The sequence below is a fragment of the Chiroxiphia lanceolata genome, chromosome 17 (assembly GCF_009829145.1).
Source record: "Chiroxiphia lanceolata isolate bChiLan1 chromosome 17, bChiLan1.pri, whole genome shotgun sequence".
Classification (NCBI taxonomy): Eukaryota; Metazoa; Chordata; class Aves; order Passeriformes; family Pipridae; genus Chiroxiphia; species Chiroxiphia lanceolata.
In genome coordinates, this window is record NC_045653.1 from 15,321,828 (window position 1) to 15,338,860 (window position 17,033).

A 17,033-nucleotide genomic window follows, 5' to 3' on the forward strand; every position below is an offset into this window, starting at 1 on the left:
GGGAAAAGAGGGAACCCCTGAGGCGACCTTTGCACTCGCGCGGAGGGGGGCGGAGAGATGCGCGCATGCGTCCGCCGGGCGCGTTGCTAGGGGAGGAGCGCGAGTGGTGCCGCCGCGTCCCGCTGGGGACACGGCGGGACACCTCGGAGAACGCCGGCCGCTGAGGGTTCCCCGCTCCCCCCCCGGAGCTGGAGCCCTTCGGTAGGCCCCGGGGAGCCTATGGAGAGCGGCCCGCGCAATGCCATAGTGTTCAACGCGTCCAAGGGGGAGAGCTTCACGCCGGCCGGCGGCTACAAGGCCTTGCGGAAGAGGCTGCGCGGGAACTGGAAGGTGCTGAGGTGAGGGGCGGCTGTGAGGGGACAGACAGACCTCCACGGGTGTGTGTGATCCGCATTGAGTGCCCGAATAGTCTTTGGGGACCGTAGAATCGTAGAATGGTATGGTTCGGAAGGGACCTTGAACATCTTGTTCCGACCCCCTCCCATGGACAGGGACACCTTTCAGTGGACCAGTTTGTTCAGAGCCCTGGCCAATCCCATCCTTCATGGGATGTATCTCATGAGCTAAGGTCGCTCTCTTGCATTAATTGCCCTGTGGTATCAGCTGTTCTGTCGCTGTGGGATGCTGAGTGCGGTTCCTTGGAGCTTCCAGCTGCCTTGCCTGTGGAAGAGATAGAGTGTAAGTTAAAAGGTTGAAATTCATCATACGGGTTTTTGAGTCTGTCTGGGTTTGGAGTTCGGGGGGTAAAAGAAAACAGCCTTTATGCAGATGATATTGTTTACTTGTTTGCTACAAAATGGCGTCAAACTGTTTAAGAGGGGTTTAGGCTGGGTATCAGGAAAAGGTTCTTCCCCCGTAGGGTGGTTGGGCCCTGAATAGGATCCCCTAAAGAGTGGTCACAGCCCCAAGGCTGCCAGAGCTCAAGGAGTGTTTGGACAACACTCTCAGGGACATAGTGGGATTGTTGGGGTGTCCTGTGCGGGGCCAGGAGCTGGACTTGATGACCTTTGTGGGTCCCTTCCTGCTTGGGATATTCTGTGATTGTATGAAATGTACCCAGAGCAAAAAGAGGAAAAAGAATGAAAAGAACAAGAGGAAGCTCCTCAGGTGCAAAGTTTAATAGCAGCTGTGACAGTTTATAGCAGTTCTGGATCTGCCACAGTACCTTGTTAGAGGAGCTTTACTGTTTAGCTGGTTGACAATTGTAAGGATTGTTTTTGCTCATGCTGTCAACTTTAAACCCAGATGAAAGGATATGAAGTGACTGAAGTGATTTGCTTTGTGTTTGTTTGCCAGTCCTTTAAGAAACAAAAGAAAAAAGTTGTGTTTCCAAACTGTATCCAAGAATAGCATGTGACTTTATTAATCTATTTGTAGCTTAAAAGATGAGATCACATCGGAGAAACTGTTTGGAGTAAAACTGTGGATTACAGCAGGGCCAAGAGAGAAGTTCAGTGCTGATGAGGTAGGACATCAATAACTGTTTTCAAATTAGTTTTGGTTTAAGATTTGCTTAAATAGAAAAGAACAACACAGAAGACTGCAGTTGTACTGCTTTAGATGAATTTACACAAGTTGAAATTTGAATATTTTTCTCACAGGATCAAGTTAATTGCAAACAGTCAGAATCCTTTACCTTCCCTCGTCTCACTATAACTTCCTGCAGTCTTGTGTGTATCTTCTTTCATGTGGTTTTTTTTGGTTTTTTTTTGTTTTTCCTGGATCTTTGTTGTCTTCTAGTTTTCCGTTCTGAAGAAATTCCTGGAGGATGGTGGAGCCATCCTGGTGATGCTCAGGGAAGGTGGAGAGTCCCGCAATGGCACAAATATTAACTTCTTGTTAGAAGAATATGGGATCATATTCAATAATGGTAATGGGGCTTACTGAGAGCTTTTATTCATCTGTTTTCAGCAAAATCTAAAGAACCGGTTTAGACTTTGTAGATACAAGCCAAGAAAATCCCTCATACAAAGTATCCCTTGGTCTAAAAGATGTTTTTTCTTTAAATTTACATGTACCTGGCAGGGTGATACTGGAGCATACTGAGAGCTTTCCATGGGCAGAGTACATGGATAACAACTGAGCCATTTCCATTCCTTTGCTGTGGTTGTTAGCGTTAATGGTATTTACTAACAAAAATTAATTCTAGTGATGTTTCTTGATTAGAAAGCCTTTCATTTAAGACATTTTCCACACATTTTAATGAATTGAATCACTTCATCTTCACCCTGAACAAAGAGTGGCACTTTTCTTTAGCAGACCAATAAAATGTCATTCAGTGTGAAAAAAAAAACACGTTGACTTAGGTTGGTTGGTTATCTCAGTGTATCTAAAATATTTTTAGGGTCTTTGGTGGCTTTTCTAAACAATACCTTTTTTTGTATCAACAGGATTTAATTTATCCTGGTTTGGAAGATACACTAAAAAAAAAATAGAGTTTGAAGTTGTAAAACTTGTTAAATGCTGTTTTAACTAGATCATCCTTTTGCCTCTTCTGCTTTGCAGAAGGTGGAGAAGGGCTTATTTTCCTCATATTATTTATCAGTGAAGGCTGATTTGAATTCTTTTGGGAACCAAATGCCAGCTTTGTGGTGCTGGAAGCAAACACCCAGGGAATCCAAGAGCTAAACTAATTTTTCTGCTATGTCTAGTATACTCATCAGCTCAGGTGTAAATTTCTATGTTTTTTCTTTCTTCAAGATGCTGTAGTACGAAATGTATATTATAAGTACCACCACCCAAAAGAAGCACTAATTTCTGATGGAGTTTTGAACAGGTAAATATTTGGAGTATATAAATCTTTACAATAAACTCTTGTAATCTGTATTCTTTTCAGTAAGTTTTGCTTTTCAACATCTTGCAGGGGAATCTGTGAAGCTGCAAGAAAAACAGTGCTTGAGACAACAGATGAAGATGGAAGCGGGCATGACTCACAGTAAGTGTTTTTCTGTGAGGAAACTGATGTGAAAATATGTAGAATAACTCAGACTTAGCAGGTTCGTGATCAGCAGCAGTTTGTTGTGCTTGTGTTGAGGTTCTCTAATGCATTTCTTATGCCAGCTTCTTAGGTTATATCTGGAAAGGAGAATCTGTTTAGTACTGCTTGATAACCACTGAAGGAGCAGGAGTGACAGTTTTGGACAGAAATTCTCTCATGATCCGATCTTTTTTGCCCCTAGTCTGTGAGTTTGAATTTGATTAAGAAATGTAAATATGAGTAACCTGTAGATAGCAGGTGGTCTGGCTGCAGGCATAGCAAGGCTTCATCTTTTTAAAGAATCTTAATCCAGGGTAAGATAAAGAAGTGAAAAGGCATTGAGAAGAACACAGCTTTTCCATAAATAACTGTAAATGTTTGTATTCTTCCTTGTGGTTAGTTTTTAGACTAAGAAATGACCCTGTGGTTGATTACAAAGGAAAGTGGAAGTATAAAAACATTTTATCTAGTTTTGTTCCAAACTATATATCAATCTGTGAGTTAGATACCCCTCCGCTTCTCTCAGGTGCAGGAGCGTGCAAACAGAAATCAAGAGTGTTCTTGGTTCCTTATTCTTTAACCTGGAGAAACCTGTAGAGAGAGACTGAAATGTGGTTACAAGGATCTGCATGTTGGAAGCGAGGCTTTGGCTTTCCACCACCAGTGCACAATTGCAGTTTGGACTTTGAGTTTTATAAATATGTCCAGCCTGCCTTATATGTGCAGGTACTTAGGGATTTTCTGTATTTCCTCCAGTGCTCTCACTTTTGTGTATCCTTTTGGAGCCACGCTGAATGTGATGAAACCAGCAGTGGCAATTCTGTCAACAGGATCCATCTGCTTCCCGCTCAACAGGCCTATTCTGGCTTTCTATCAGCATGAGGTAGGATTCTGCCTGTGACATGCCCTGCATTCCACCCACAAAAATTGGGAGTGTGTCCTCTGAGAGTACTTACAAACCCATGTCTATCTTTTGATGCATTTGCAAACTTTAGATGAGCCAATGACTCCTGCCTCTTTTTATGGTAAACTCCTTTGCATGGGGCTCAGAGTAGAATTAATTTGATGGTCAGCAAAGATGACATATTTTTTTGGTTGACAGATGGATATATTTAGTTCTTCACTGAAGTTTGGGGTTTTTCCTACCCTTTTAGTGATAATTTATTGAGTAAGACTATCATTAGCTCTGTAAGTACACCATACCAAATTAATTACTGTCACCTTGGATCCAGTAGATTTTTCATGTTATCTTACTCATCCAGACCTGTTACTTTATAAAAATAAATTCAGAAATCTAGTAATAGTGGATAAGTACAAACAAAGGATTGATATTGTTAGCGAATGTGAACAAATTAACACATTTCTTACTACGTAGGTGAATTTCTTGTGGTTTTCTGATATCTTTGTTAGGAAGGGGATTTTTTTTCTTCCTTGAGGATGCCCAACTTCATCCCCCCCTATTGTGGCTGAAATGAACTGTATAAATCAAAGCCAATACAGCAGCATGAAGTGAACTTTCAAGAACACTTGCTCCTTGCATTTTGTCTGCAGCTGTCATAGTAAGATATCCCAAGGGAGAAACTTGGTAGCAGGAAAACAAGATTTCTTAGATTGGAAAAGAGATGTGATAAAGAATAGCAACAGAAAGTGAAGAAATGAAAAGTAAGAGAAGAGGATCTACCCAGTTGTGGGTGAAGCATGTAGAATTAGCTTAAAACTGCGAATCATGGAGTGTGAAACATCCGAAATTTGTTAAACAAACTGGAGCTTTATTTGATGTATCTTCAAATTCATTACAGCAGTATCTGTGGTTATATTATGGTATGAGTTTCACAGTTGGTGCAGGAAACATTTCAGAGTTTGTTTTGTTGAAAACTTCTTCTAATGTATGTCCTTGTGGGAGTGGAAATCTTAGAGAAGAATTCCAAAGGTGTTTCATGAATGGATTTTAATGCATGTTTACTTTAGCATAATTAAAATATAATGACATGTATATTTTACATTTTATCTTACAAATAATAGAACTGTCAAACTCTTCTCTCATTAGTTGACATGAAGATGTGCTATATTAACCTGCGTGTGTGCCACTGGCCTCTATATTTACATACTGAACACTGAAGAATGGGTTGCGGAAAGTTAATAAAGCAATAACAATTATCTCTAAAACTGTGATTTGGAAGGAGTTTTTGCTAAATTGTCTTCTTTGTTGATAGAGTCAAGGTGGAAAGATGGCAGCATTGGGATCTTCCCACATGTTCAGTGATCAATATTTAGATAAAGAAGAAAATGGTAAGATCATGGTAAGTTGGGTGGGGGTTTTGGGTTGGGTTTTTATTTAAAAACACCTTAGTGGATCTTCACAGCACTTCTAAAGCACTCCAGGCTCCGTAGCTTTGTTTTAGAGTAAGACAGCTGCGAAATGGATTCAGTATGGAGATTCTAATCCAATACTAGCAGATATGCTTTGGTTTATTACCTATTTTGTCTTATTTTTCATGGTATGTTATTTAATAGATTTAATATGAATGTTTAAGCCTCGTATGAGATTACTTGGATCCTCCTGAAAATAATTAAGTTTTGCCCTTCTTCAGGATGTGCTTTTCCAGTGGCTCACAACATCAGATATCCACTTAAACCAGATGGATATGGAGGACCCTGAGGTAAGAGAGGTCCACAAGGAGGTAAAGAATAGTGTGATCAGTTTTGGCACACTCTGTATTTAGCACAGAATGGTTAACAGCAAGATGGGTGCTGCTGCTGTTGCAGAACCTTCATTCAGGGTCTGAGTAGACAGATGGCTCCAAAGTAAAAAATATTCATATCTCTTAGACTTAGGTTGCTCTTCATTATCACATTGCATTTGTGAAAATCTCTTTCCAATTTGCCCATCTCTATGAGATCATTTGCTGCTCCAGGGTAATAAGTTTGAAATTCGCTCTGAGCCCTAAGACAAGAGGAATGTGCAGGAAGTGAAGGTAGATTTTCTGTATATGAGTAGAGATCAAATTGTATGTCAATTTTAGTTGGTTTTTTTAACTGATGTATACAAACGCTATTTTTATTTGGAAATAGCATATGTGATAAAACTGTATACTCTTGAGTGCATAAAAGAACAAGTCTTGCACAGTTGACTAGTAAGCTGACTCTTTTCATGTTAAAGAATCAACAGATGAAACATCCGTATAGGGAATAGCTTTACAGCAACAGAATAGGGTTTGGACAGTTCCTGATCTAGTGAGCTGCACTCACTGCAAAGAGCCATACGTGGTAAAGAGTGAAATAATTATTTCTAGATGAGATTTTAGGTGAGATATAAACTAGAAAGAGACTGTGTGAAGAGGTTGGCCATTTTAAATCCCAGATGTCCATATCTGTGTTCAGATTTCAGACTATACCATGCTCCCAGACACAGCTGCACTGTCTGAGCAACTGCGAGTCTGCCTGCAAGAAGGAGATGAGAACCCAAGAGACTTCACAAAGCTGTTTGATACATCCCTTTATCAGCTGGATACAACTGCCCTCCCTTCAGTTATCAAGTCAGCAGCTGTGATTTTCTTATAACTTATTTATTTATTCCATTCTGTACTCTGCATTTTCTGTTTGTATTTAACTGTATCTCCTTAAGAGCAGAAGGGGCTGAGCTGTAAGCAGCATTCTGAATACGGATATACCAGAAGATGGATTTGTACAGTGTGACAATGATGTTTTCTCTTGCTTCTTGTCTTAGCTGTAATTTCTGACTTTCTTTTCTCTTTTTTTTTTTCTGACTACTTCTGATTCAGTGATCTGATAGTTGCAGTAGAACTGGCTGCAGTGATGTTGGACACTTTCTGGAGTGATAACTGAGAGCTGGTCATTTTTCCACTTTTGAATTACTCGGCACTTACTGAAAACTGCGTTTCATTCACCCTTGCATTTCCCAGTAACTGTGTCTTGAGATTTGTCAGCTGCTCAGTTTTACCAGTTTGTGTCACTATCAGCTTTGTCCATCATAACTCCTCTGTTAGCCAGATCTGAACATGCTAAGTAGTGGCAGCTTAACACAGATTCCATGAAACTGCACTGTGTTGCAGACACTCTTTCTTCTTACTCTGTATTTCTTGTACTTTCACTAGTTGTGAATTGATAGTGAGATCTCCCTTCTGATCCCATAACAAATATATTTTTAAAAATAACTTTTAGTTACAGACTTCCTGAAAAATCTTTTTGAAATCACAATTCTGCTTTTTTTGAACTAGATCACTTTTTCTTCATTCGTGTTCGTCCCTTTGAAAGTTGCTTGAAGAATTGACATGTGACTGCCTTCTTTTTCAGCATTTTCTGTATCCACCTATCGTCTTCCTCTGTCATAATTTTAGCTAATTTTCTCACTATAGAAGTCAGTTATTACTGATACGTAGTTCTCTGAGGTCCTTCTAAAATTTTTTTATGCTGTTACTGTGCATAACATTGACCCTGGTGTATTCATAAAAATCCATCTCTATAGCCTGCAAGTGGAAATGGATGTTATATAATTATTTTTCCCTTCATACTTTGTCTTTTTCTGTGCTGCAGAGCTTATGAAGAGCTGAATGTGAAACATGAACGCCTCCAACTCATTCAGCCTCAATTTGAGACTCCACTGCCTGTCCTCCAGCCAGCTGTGAGTAACCTCCTTGCTCAGGCAGCTCAGGGAGAACCCTTCTCCATGAAGGTTGGGGTTGATTGTCTTGGAGGCCTTTTCCAACCTTGATGCTTCTGTGGTTCATTTGTTTCATGCAAAACCTCTGTGTGTCATTTCTATAGTTTTTTTGTTGTGTTTTTTTTTTTTTAAGTGAGAAATGCTGTAGTAATAATTAATCGCTTGGGAGTTGAATACACTTTAGGGACTATCTTTTAGGAAAGAACACTTATTTACACTTATCAACAGAGCTTCAAAATGTAGTATGTGGTGCCATAGCAGAATGCCATGTGTGTCTAAGCCTTTAATTGAGAGGCTACTGGCTCAGCCTTTGTTGTGAAAACAGGATGTGGTATCTCAGAAAGCAATGGTCTAAGTACTACACTGACTGCTTCCAGGGAGGAGCCAGTCTGTCCTGCTCTGCTTCCATCTCCACATCCTCAGGGGAAGTAGAAAGTGGAGTCTTTTACAGCAAGAGCTGATCAAACTTTTACCAACAGAGATTTGGGCTGAAAGCAACATGAGCTACGATGGTGTCAAACTGTTTTCAAAAAGCAGGAATCTCTGTCTGAGTTTTGCTGTCATGGCTCTATCCTTCTTTACCCTGGCCCCTGAAAAAGCAGTACTGGAATCCTTACAGCTGCAGGGGTGCAACTGAATGCACTGCTCTTTGAAAACCTAAGTCCAGCTTAAGCCATAGGTAGTGACTGCATGAAAAAGAAAATACTCTCACCAGAATTGACGTGAATATGTTTCCAAGGTGAGCTGTTATGGGGAGCTTAGTTCCTCAGCTATCTCAGCCAACACCTAGGTCTTATGGAGCAAAACAGAAACTGCAAATGCAGTATGTCTAGTTGTCATGCTGGGTGATAATTCTGACATGCGTGTAATAATAACTGAATATTTCAACAGATTAGTCACAAAATATAAATGGAATTTTCAAAAAAGTGTCCCTTTGTGCTGTGGGCTTTGGAGGTGCTTTTATGTAAAAGGTTTCTTCAAGTCCAGTCTAAGTCCAAAACTGTTGTCTTAGAGAGCTGTAAAGTGTAAGAAAACATGTGGCAATAAACCATGCTACTTCTTGTCTTCAAGGTTTTTCCACCTGCTTTCAGAGAATTGCCTCCTCCCCCTCTGGAACTGTTTGACTTAGATGAAACCTTTTCCTCTGAGAAAGCTCGTCTTGCAGAGATCACAAACAAATGTGAGTGAAGCAGACTGGTTGTTTACACATTTGTATATAAAATCCAAGTTTTTAGGGGAAAATTGTTGTTATATTTAATTTTAAAACATGGACTTCAATTTTGAAAATCCACTGCTTTCATCTTGATCCAGGAAACTGGAAGCTCATGGCAATTGATAACATGGCTTTATGCACTTGTGACATTTTATTTTGTTTGTTACGTGACATTTTACCATGCTTCTGCCTGCTGTTTCCTACACCATGTGTAAATTGCTTTGTGTGCTCTCACTGATTAATTTCACATCTTTTTATGCTTTGAAGTTAAAATGTTAAGATTATTCTAAACATTCTTAAGCCTAAAGAAGACGAGAAGGTGCCAGCTGCAGGAGGACTTCACAGCTAGTCCGCTGAGCTTAGTTATAGGACTGAACTTCACCGAATGCCAACAACAAATGAAGATTTGTAGTAGTTTTTTGCCAGTTGATCCAGATATGTGTGATACTCACCTGCCTTCTTCCCTGGGTGCCTGTTTAGGTACTGATGATGACCTGGAATTCTATGTACGAAAATGTGGCGATATCCTGGGAGTGACAAGCAAACTCCCGAAGGAGAAGCAAGATACCAAATATATCCTGGAGCACATCTTCTTCCAAGTGGTTGAGTTTAAGAAACTGAATCAGGTATTTTTAATAACAAAATTAGAAGTGAATAATTGGTAGTAGCAGCACTGATGCTGGTGTGTCTTTGTAGCAGCTACACTTGTCGCAGGCAAGAGGCCTGAGATGTAAGACATTTGTTGTGCAATAAATTAGACCAGTGAAGTGTGATCCACAGTACTTACAACTGGTAATCTGTATCGAATGTGTAGTGCTCAGTTAATTAAGTTTTTATTTTAATGGGGGGATTAATACATGCCAAGGTAGTTCTGGTAATTTCAGCTAAATCCAATTCATTAATGATGCCTGAGTAAAAGCAGTGTGCCCTCAGGAGTGTTCACAGCTCTTGCCACTGCTGCAGTGCGGAAGTGAAACCAGCACTGTTACTCAGGAGCAGTTCCATGCTGAAATAATTCTTCATAGTAAATTTGGTGCTTTGAAGTCTGTTTGGAGCATATTAACAGATCACCTGTTTGTGTTAACAAGTATTCCCTATTTCTCAAATATTCTAGTTAAGCCAAAAAATCGGACAGTTCTACCCTATTGTAAAAATTCTTATTTTTCTTCTTTTTTTTTTCCTCCTCTTCCCTTACCTAAGGAACATGATATTGACACAAGTGAAGCTGGATTCCACAATGGCAATTGAGACCTGGCTTTCCCCAGTTTGAGACAGACCTTTTAGTGAAAATACACTTCTCTCTTTTTTTAAAACTCCTCTCCAATATATTGATTGGGACTGTCTCAATAGTTCACTGAATACTAGGATCGTTTATGTGTGGTAGTTTGGATATTTAATGCCTTTTGAGAAAGTGCTTGTATTTCACAAGGACTTTCCAAATAATTTCTTATTTTTCTACTTCTTTACTGAAACTGTAATTTTGTAATACATTTTAAAAATATTATACAAAGAAAATGTGTTTGGGATCCTTCTTTCTGGCTCTAGCATTTATGTTCTTGTAAGGTTTACTGTGGGTTCTCCTGGTATACAAAAAGTCCTTAATTACACTCTGGGAAGGATTGTTATTTTGGTTTGTGAACTGGGAAAAAGAAAACAAGAGTCATAAATACAGAAGCTGCTGAAAACATATATGTCACCCTGAGGCAGCCTGCTTTTGTCTCTGTGCCAAAGTGAGCCAAGGAGAGATAGGTTTGCTACTGTAGAAGGAAAATATTTCTTCCAAGGGAGGGAAGAATTTGAAATTAAGCAATAATGACATTGTTGCACATCGCTGCTTTGTGTAAGACTGGAAATACATAATTTTGAAAAGAAAGGACGGCATGTGGGTGAAAAAGACTTTAGGATTTAATGGATCATTATTAACAAAATGTGATACAGTGCAGAAACTCAGGAATATATTTACTTCCAGTTATTTGATATCTGGCCCATTCCCCAAGGTAGTGAGCTAGGTACTGCACAAGGAGGGAAATGCAGATTAAACTCATTGACCGTGAAATGTTGAAGCTCAATGCACAGCAAAAATAGAGCCAAGGAGATCAGTGGTGAGAAGAAAAAATTTGTCAATATCATCAACACCACGTGCCTTTATTGCAAGGCTTTTTCTTAATACTGTATGGTGAGATTGCACTTTAAATACAGCATTTTTTTTGCTATCAATATGACACTCAAATTGTTAGTGAAAATTCTTCCTTCACTCAAGCCTTCCATGACATTTGTGCTTTATCTTGCTCTGCCATGTGTTTTAACATCCATGCTGTTTTTTGCAAAAGATCTGTTCATCTTTTACCCCTGCAAAAATCTTTTTATTTTACATTTCTTCATGCTTCACATGCCATCTTGGCACAGGGTTTTCTAAAGGAGGTGCCCTAAAGCCCCTGCCAAGTTCCTGCCCAGTTGAGACGTGCTAATATAATGTTAAAAAGTTGTATCTCTTCCTATGCTGCAGACATTCCCTTTTCACAGCAGCATGTTTGAAATTTTTCATTGCTTCCTGTATTTTCCTTATAGGCCACGGTTTTGTTTGTCACACAGAGCACTTTGCACATCCCAGCTACAGATTTACACAACAAGCTTAATCTCTCCTGTGCAGTATCAATACCAATCAGTGAGGCTGCACAGGGTGCAGCTGAACCAACCCCCTGAGTGATCCTCTTGCTAGTTATAGCTCTGGTTTGTGCTGTTCTGGGGTGTTTATACTTCAAACTGTAAATAGTTTCTGTTTCCCGGCCCTTTTTCAGAGTTGTTTTGTCACCTGTTTTTGCTGTTGTAACGTGGTTTAGAAAAAGGCCATGTAAGCAGCCAGGGAATACAAGCAGCTCCCTGTTTGCCGTATGCCTATGGGGCCTCTCTGACAACTGAAGCACAAATTTTTCACTGAATGCACGTTTTTTTTGGCTAGTGTGGAATACAGGTGGATGCAATAGCTTGCATCTCTCTTTCAAAGCTTGTCCCTTTGGCTCTGTGGAAGTATTTAAGTTTTTATTTTGTAAACAGACAGAAATACTTACTTTGGTCATGGGAGTGTGATACATAAAAAATTTATGGCTGTCTGATAGAATTTTGAATTAGTACAGGTAGGTAACTGCTTTCAAGAGGTGAGGCAAGGCCACTGGCAGGCACACAGCCATGGAGTTTAGATATTAATGGAATTATTGCTATATTTCACAAAGGTTGGTTCCAAACATCTGTTGCTGTTTTCCCTTTTTTTATCTCTGTCCTCTTGTGCAACACAACTCATCATCCCTTAATCTGTCCCTGAAAGAAGAAGGAGTGGGATATATTGTTTCTTCAGCAAACTGTGAATGTCCTGAGAAGTGGTTTTAGCAGGTCCTTCTCCCTGTCTTTGCTTTAAGCAGTGACAGGAGAGGAAAAACAGGAGGGAGAGCAAAAACAGGAAGGAGAACAAGTGGTTGTGTGAATGGGGTGAGATCTAACAGGAGCACTTGAAAATCTGTAACAGGTGGGGGATGCCATGGGGTAGGCTCGTTTCATTCACTCGGAGCAGAGAGTGAACATCACAGAGGAAACCTTCGCAGCGTGTGGGCAAGTGATGCGGATTAACAATCTGCGTAAGGCAAGTGGGTGACAGGGCGGGGGGTGTCCGGGCCGGTCCCGCCCGTTCCGCGCTCCTAGGCTGTGCTTTCCTGGTACGCCAGGAGAGGGATCCCCAGCCCCGGCCGTGTCTCCGTCCTCTCTCCCGGCGGCCCAGCAGCTATGGCCCAGCCGCCGGAGCCGTGTCCCAGAGCCTCTTCTCCACCAGGACCTGCCCGAGCCCCTCTGCCAGGTAACGGGGGCGGGTGAGGCGGGGGTGGGTGATCCCTCTCCCCCGGGCCGCGGGAGCGTCTCCAGAGAGGGCGGCGCTCGCTGAGGTTGTACCGGCAGCCGGCCCTGGGAGTTGAGCGGGGTTCAGCCACAAGCTGGGTGGGCAGTGAGCGCCAAAGGCCAAGCACACAGAACAACATTTGTATCTTTATTGCGTTAGTACAAAAGACAGGGATCCGGGAGGACGGGGAGCCAGCGGCGCTGCTGCCATCAACCGCCCAAGCATCCCTTAGCAGCAGTGCCCCAAAGCCCCTCACCCCAGGTGGGCAGATTTAACCTTTCACCAGGTGCTGCCATCAGCACAAGAGCCGCTGGCTCTGGGCAGGGCAGGAGGGCTCCGTCTCCTGTGCTGCAGTGCAGATCCGTGCCCCTCTGCAGGCACCCCGCAGTCCACCGTGCTCCGGGCACAGAGCCAGGGCAGCAGCATCACTGAGCCTCGTGCAGAAACACAGGGCCAAGGTCAGGATCGCTCGGCAGGGGCTCGGGGGCGGCAGACCTGCCCATCAGCACAGAGTTGCTTTTTGAAGGCACCAGGCCAAGCCAGAGGAATCACTACGGATGTCTGACATCCAGGGATGGCGTGTCCGGTTTGGAGCATCCCAGTAACCTTAACTCCTCAGTGCTCACATCAAGGGACAGGCTGGTGTCCGGAGGGGATTTTATTGATGAGATCTCCCACCTGGGTGCTGGCACATTCCCAAGGACAGAGAGGTCTCCGAGGAGCTCGGAGCTTTTGGAGAGCAGACTCTCTAGTGGTTTGGGGTGCTTGTCTTTCTTGTGAGGTGTTGAGGTGTTCTGTGATGCTATGTCCATGAGGCAGCCAGGTCTGCTGCAGTCTTCACAAGGCAAACCAGACAGCTCCAAGGTGGCCTGGCCCTGGTGGGCCTTGCAGAGGCAGACAAGACTAAGGTCAAAGATGCCTTGAGTCAGGCTGTGCAGGTCAGTCTTCACACAGCTGCTCAGAGACTCCAACTGCTTGACAACACAGAGAGAACTGCTTTTTGCTGTGCTGTCCAAGTCCATGAGAAGTTCCCAGGCGTCTGATTTAGAGGCACTGCTAGAGTCCATGCAATAACTCTGGACAGGAGAAGAATGGGTATGGCTGAAGGCCCTGGCCACAAAGCCATTTTCTAGGATTTCGTTCATGGTCAAGATGCTGGAACCATGCCTCTGTGTGGACAGCATGGTGCAGAATCCCACCACTGCCAGGTTTATGGAGACCAGGTTTTCCTATCAGAATAAACATGTTACTGTTCAATATTGTTCACTAGTGAATTGCAGACTTAGAGTAGCGAGACAGCTCTCGACAAAATCCTGTCTCAGTCTTGCAAGGAGCTGTGTGGGATCCAGGACAGGTAGGAGAGCATCCAGCCTGTCACTGTCTTCTAGAGCAAAACAGTTGGACCATAGCCTGTTTGTTGCCCAGAGGTCACCGTGAAGCCTCCTTAGAGTTGTGTTCATTTGGCCTCAGCCTGTCTATCACTCTTAGCTTTGTGTAGAGCATAGAGGAACTCAGGAAACTTCTCTATCTGTTAGTTGTACTAAGATGGATCTGGTTTTCCTGAGAAATAAGATATTTTATCCTCATTCCTTAAGTCAGTGAGCCATTAAACCACTAGATTTGAGCCTCTTTGAGAGGGAGGCACTAAAGCCAAGCTCTGGTTAGGATTGAAGAGGTTGAGGAGCACCTCTCATCTTGTCTTTAGTCCCACATGCAGTAACCCTTACTACCAGCTCAGCCAGCAGTTGACTTCCAGCCACCCCCAGAGGGAACAGGGCAGGTCAGGGAAGGAGAAGGCACTTACTATGGTCTGAAACCATTTTTATACTGAAAACATTAAAAACAGAGCTAAAAAGCTCCTGAATTTACTGTAAAATGGAACTGTATCATCAGTCTAGAAGGAAAGTCTTCTTTAAGAGACTAAAAACTTTTTCCTTAAAGATAATTTCAACAAATTAGTATGTAAGGAATAAAGGAGACAATAAGAGGATAGACTAAAAAAACACTACTTACCTTCAGCTTCTACAGAGATCCCTTGAAAGGCTTGAGCCTTTTTTACCAGTGTTACTTATAGCGGTTTTATAGTTCTGGTAGTTAATTAACAGGCTAATTTTCTAATTAAGCCAGTTTGGGAGAGGGAGGGGTTTTTGTTTCCCTCTTTTTAAACACAGGGCTAGTGATGCTGGGTCATGGCTGACTGCTGGAGGTACATTGGGGTCTGTAAGGGTTGGATACCTTGTCAGTGGGTAACTTTAGAGAGCAAAGGGGTGTTTGCAGGATACATGGAGCCTTCCTACTTGGACCCAGTGCAGAGTCCCTAATAAGGTGACAGCTCTTTAAACTTTTGCTTTGTTTGTTGTGATATCATGGCTAGGCTTTGCAAACGAAGATTTGGGAAGGGGTCTACCCACATTTGCTACAAGCACGCTGGTGGCTAAAGAGGCCAATGCGAGATAGACAAGATCAGTTGCAAAAGGAACAGGAGAAAGACTCCTGGGATGGTATCGGCAGGATACGATTCTTTCTGTGTTGTCTTTTCAATGGTGATCCTGCGTGCGTTCTCAAAGGAAGCAGCAGCGTTATGGATTGTGTGTCTCCAGACCTCCCAGTTGGAGGCCAGGGTAGACCAGCGATGAAGATCAGTGTGGCCAAGGCTGAGATGTTGCTTCAGGGAGTCCTTGTATCTCCTCTTCGGGGCTCCTCTCTTGCAGCAGCCGGTGGCAAGTTCGCCACAGAGCACGATCTTAGGGAGGCGGTGGTTGGTCCTTCATCCTGGAGACGTGCCCTGCCCAGCTCAGCTGTGTTCTCAGCAACATGGCCTCAATGCTTGTGACTGCTGCCTGTTCTAGAACAGATGTATTGGTCACATAATCTGACCAGTGGATGTTTAGGATTGTACGGAGGCAGCGTTGATGGAAGCGTTCGAGGAGATGCAGGTGGTGGCGGTAGATGACCCATGATTCAGATCCTTATAAGAGAGTAGACAGCACAATGGCTCTGTAAACACTGATCTTGGTACTTTTCTTCAGGTGTTTATTTCGCCAAACTCTTTTATGGAGTCTTCCAAAAGCACTATATGCCTTTGCTAACCTGTTGTCTATCTCTCTGTCAATCTTACCGTCCGAGGAGATGAGGCTACCTAGGGAATTAAACTGCTGGACTGATTTGAGCTCTGATTCACCAATGATGATATGGGGATGATGGAAGGCTTCCTGAGGTGCAGGCTGATAGAGAACTTCTGTCTTCTTCAAGCTGACTCCAGCCCAAAAAGCTCAGCAGCCTCAGTAAAGCAGGATGTTAAACGCTGCAGAGCTGCTTCTGTGTGAGCGACGAGGGTGGCAGCATCAGCATAAAGCAGCTCCCTTAAACCATCTTGTTGTGATATACTGGTCAAGAATATCCATGTGCACAGACTCAGCACAGATGCTATAAGTAGTAAATGTTGCAGAATTTGTTCAAGGCCCTCAGGAACGTGGTGGGATTACTGGTGCTGTCCTGTGCAGGGCCAGGAGTTGGACTTGGATGGTGGTGGGTCCTTTCCAGCTTAGAATGTTCCATGATTCTGTAATGTGTGGGCACTGGCTGTGGGTGTGCTCTGTGTGCACAGCTGTGAGAGCAGCAGGAATCTGGTATGCAGGTGTAGAGCCCTAATGTGTTCATGCCCTGCTGTCCCCAGGGCAGGAATCTGGGATGCAATGTGACAGTGCTGCTGCCTGGCCAGGGAGCAAATCCGAGCTGTTGCACGCCAGCCCCTCTATTACCTCCTGGGAAGCATCAGACCTGCACTCCCCAGGTGACCCCACAGCACACCCCGGAAGCCAGACAGGCTGCAAGGGCAGCGTGGTGATTGAATTGAATTTTGTGAGTTTTTTGCCCGGCTGCGAGGGTCCCATGTCCCAAGGTTGGTGGGGTGTGAGGTGAGCATGGCAGGACTCTGGCAGCAGCCAGTTCCTTCCTGGAGCCAAGCACAGTCCTGGGGGCTCTTGGGGCACCCCCAACCACATGTAGCCACATCCTGTGGAAGTGTGTAGAATGTTAAGGGGTTAAAGATCATCTAGTCCCAACCCCTCCTGCCATGGGCAGGGACACCTCCCACTAGATTAAATTGCTCAAGGCCTTATCCAACCTGGCCTTCATCACTTGTAGTAATGGGGCAGCCACAGTTTCTCTGAGAAACCTGTACCAGGGCCTCACCCCCTCTCACAGGGAAGAATTTCTTCCTAATATCTAACCTAAATTTCTCCTCTGTCAATTTGTACACACTCCTCCTTGTCCTGTC

At 43.1% G+C, this 17,033-nt stretch overlaps 1 protein-coding gene across 3 annotated transcripts; it reads left to right on the forward strand.

Annotated features, from left to right (window-relative positions):
- The first annotated feature begins 62 nt into the window (after positions 1-62).
- Positions 63-10,386, forward strand: IFT52 (intraflagellar transport 52). Of its 3 annotated transcripts, none has more exons than XM_032705196.1 (13): positions 63-338; positions 1,378-1,465; positions 1,741-1,870; positions 2,701-2,776; positions 2,864-2,935; positions 3,734-3,860; positions 5,191-5,277; positions 5,569-5,637; positions 6,359-6,513; positions 7,532-7,619; positions 8,730-8,838; positions 9,352-9,497; positions 10,072-10,386. In XM_032705196.1, exons 1-13 carry the CDS (start codon positions 220-222, stop codon positions 10,117-10,119), a joined length of 1,314 nt encoding a protein of 437 aa, XP_032561087.1. In that variant the 5' UTR covers positions 63-219; the 3' UTR covers positions 10,120-10,386. The 3 variants fall into 3 exon arrangements, with proteins under 3 accessions (XP_032561087.1, XP_032561089.1, XP_032561090.1); XM_032705198.1 differs by lacking the exon at positions 63-338 and adding an exon at positions 387-678; XM_032705199.1 differs by lacking the exons at positions 63-338; positions 1,378-1,465; positions 1,741-1,870; positions 2,701-2,776 and having other exon boundaries at positions 2,926-2,996.
- The last annotated feature ends 6,647 nt before the right edge of the window (positions 10,387-17,033 follow it).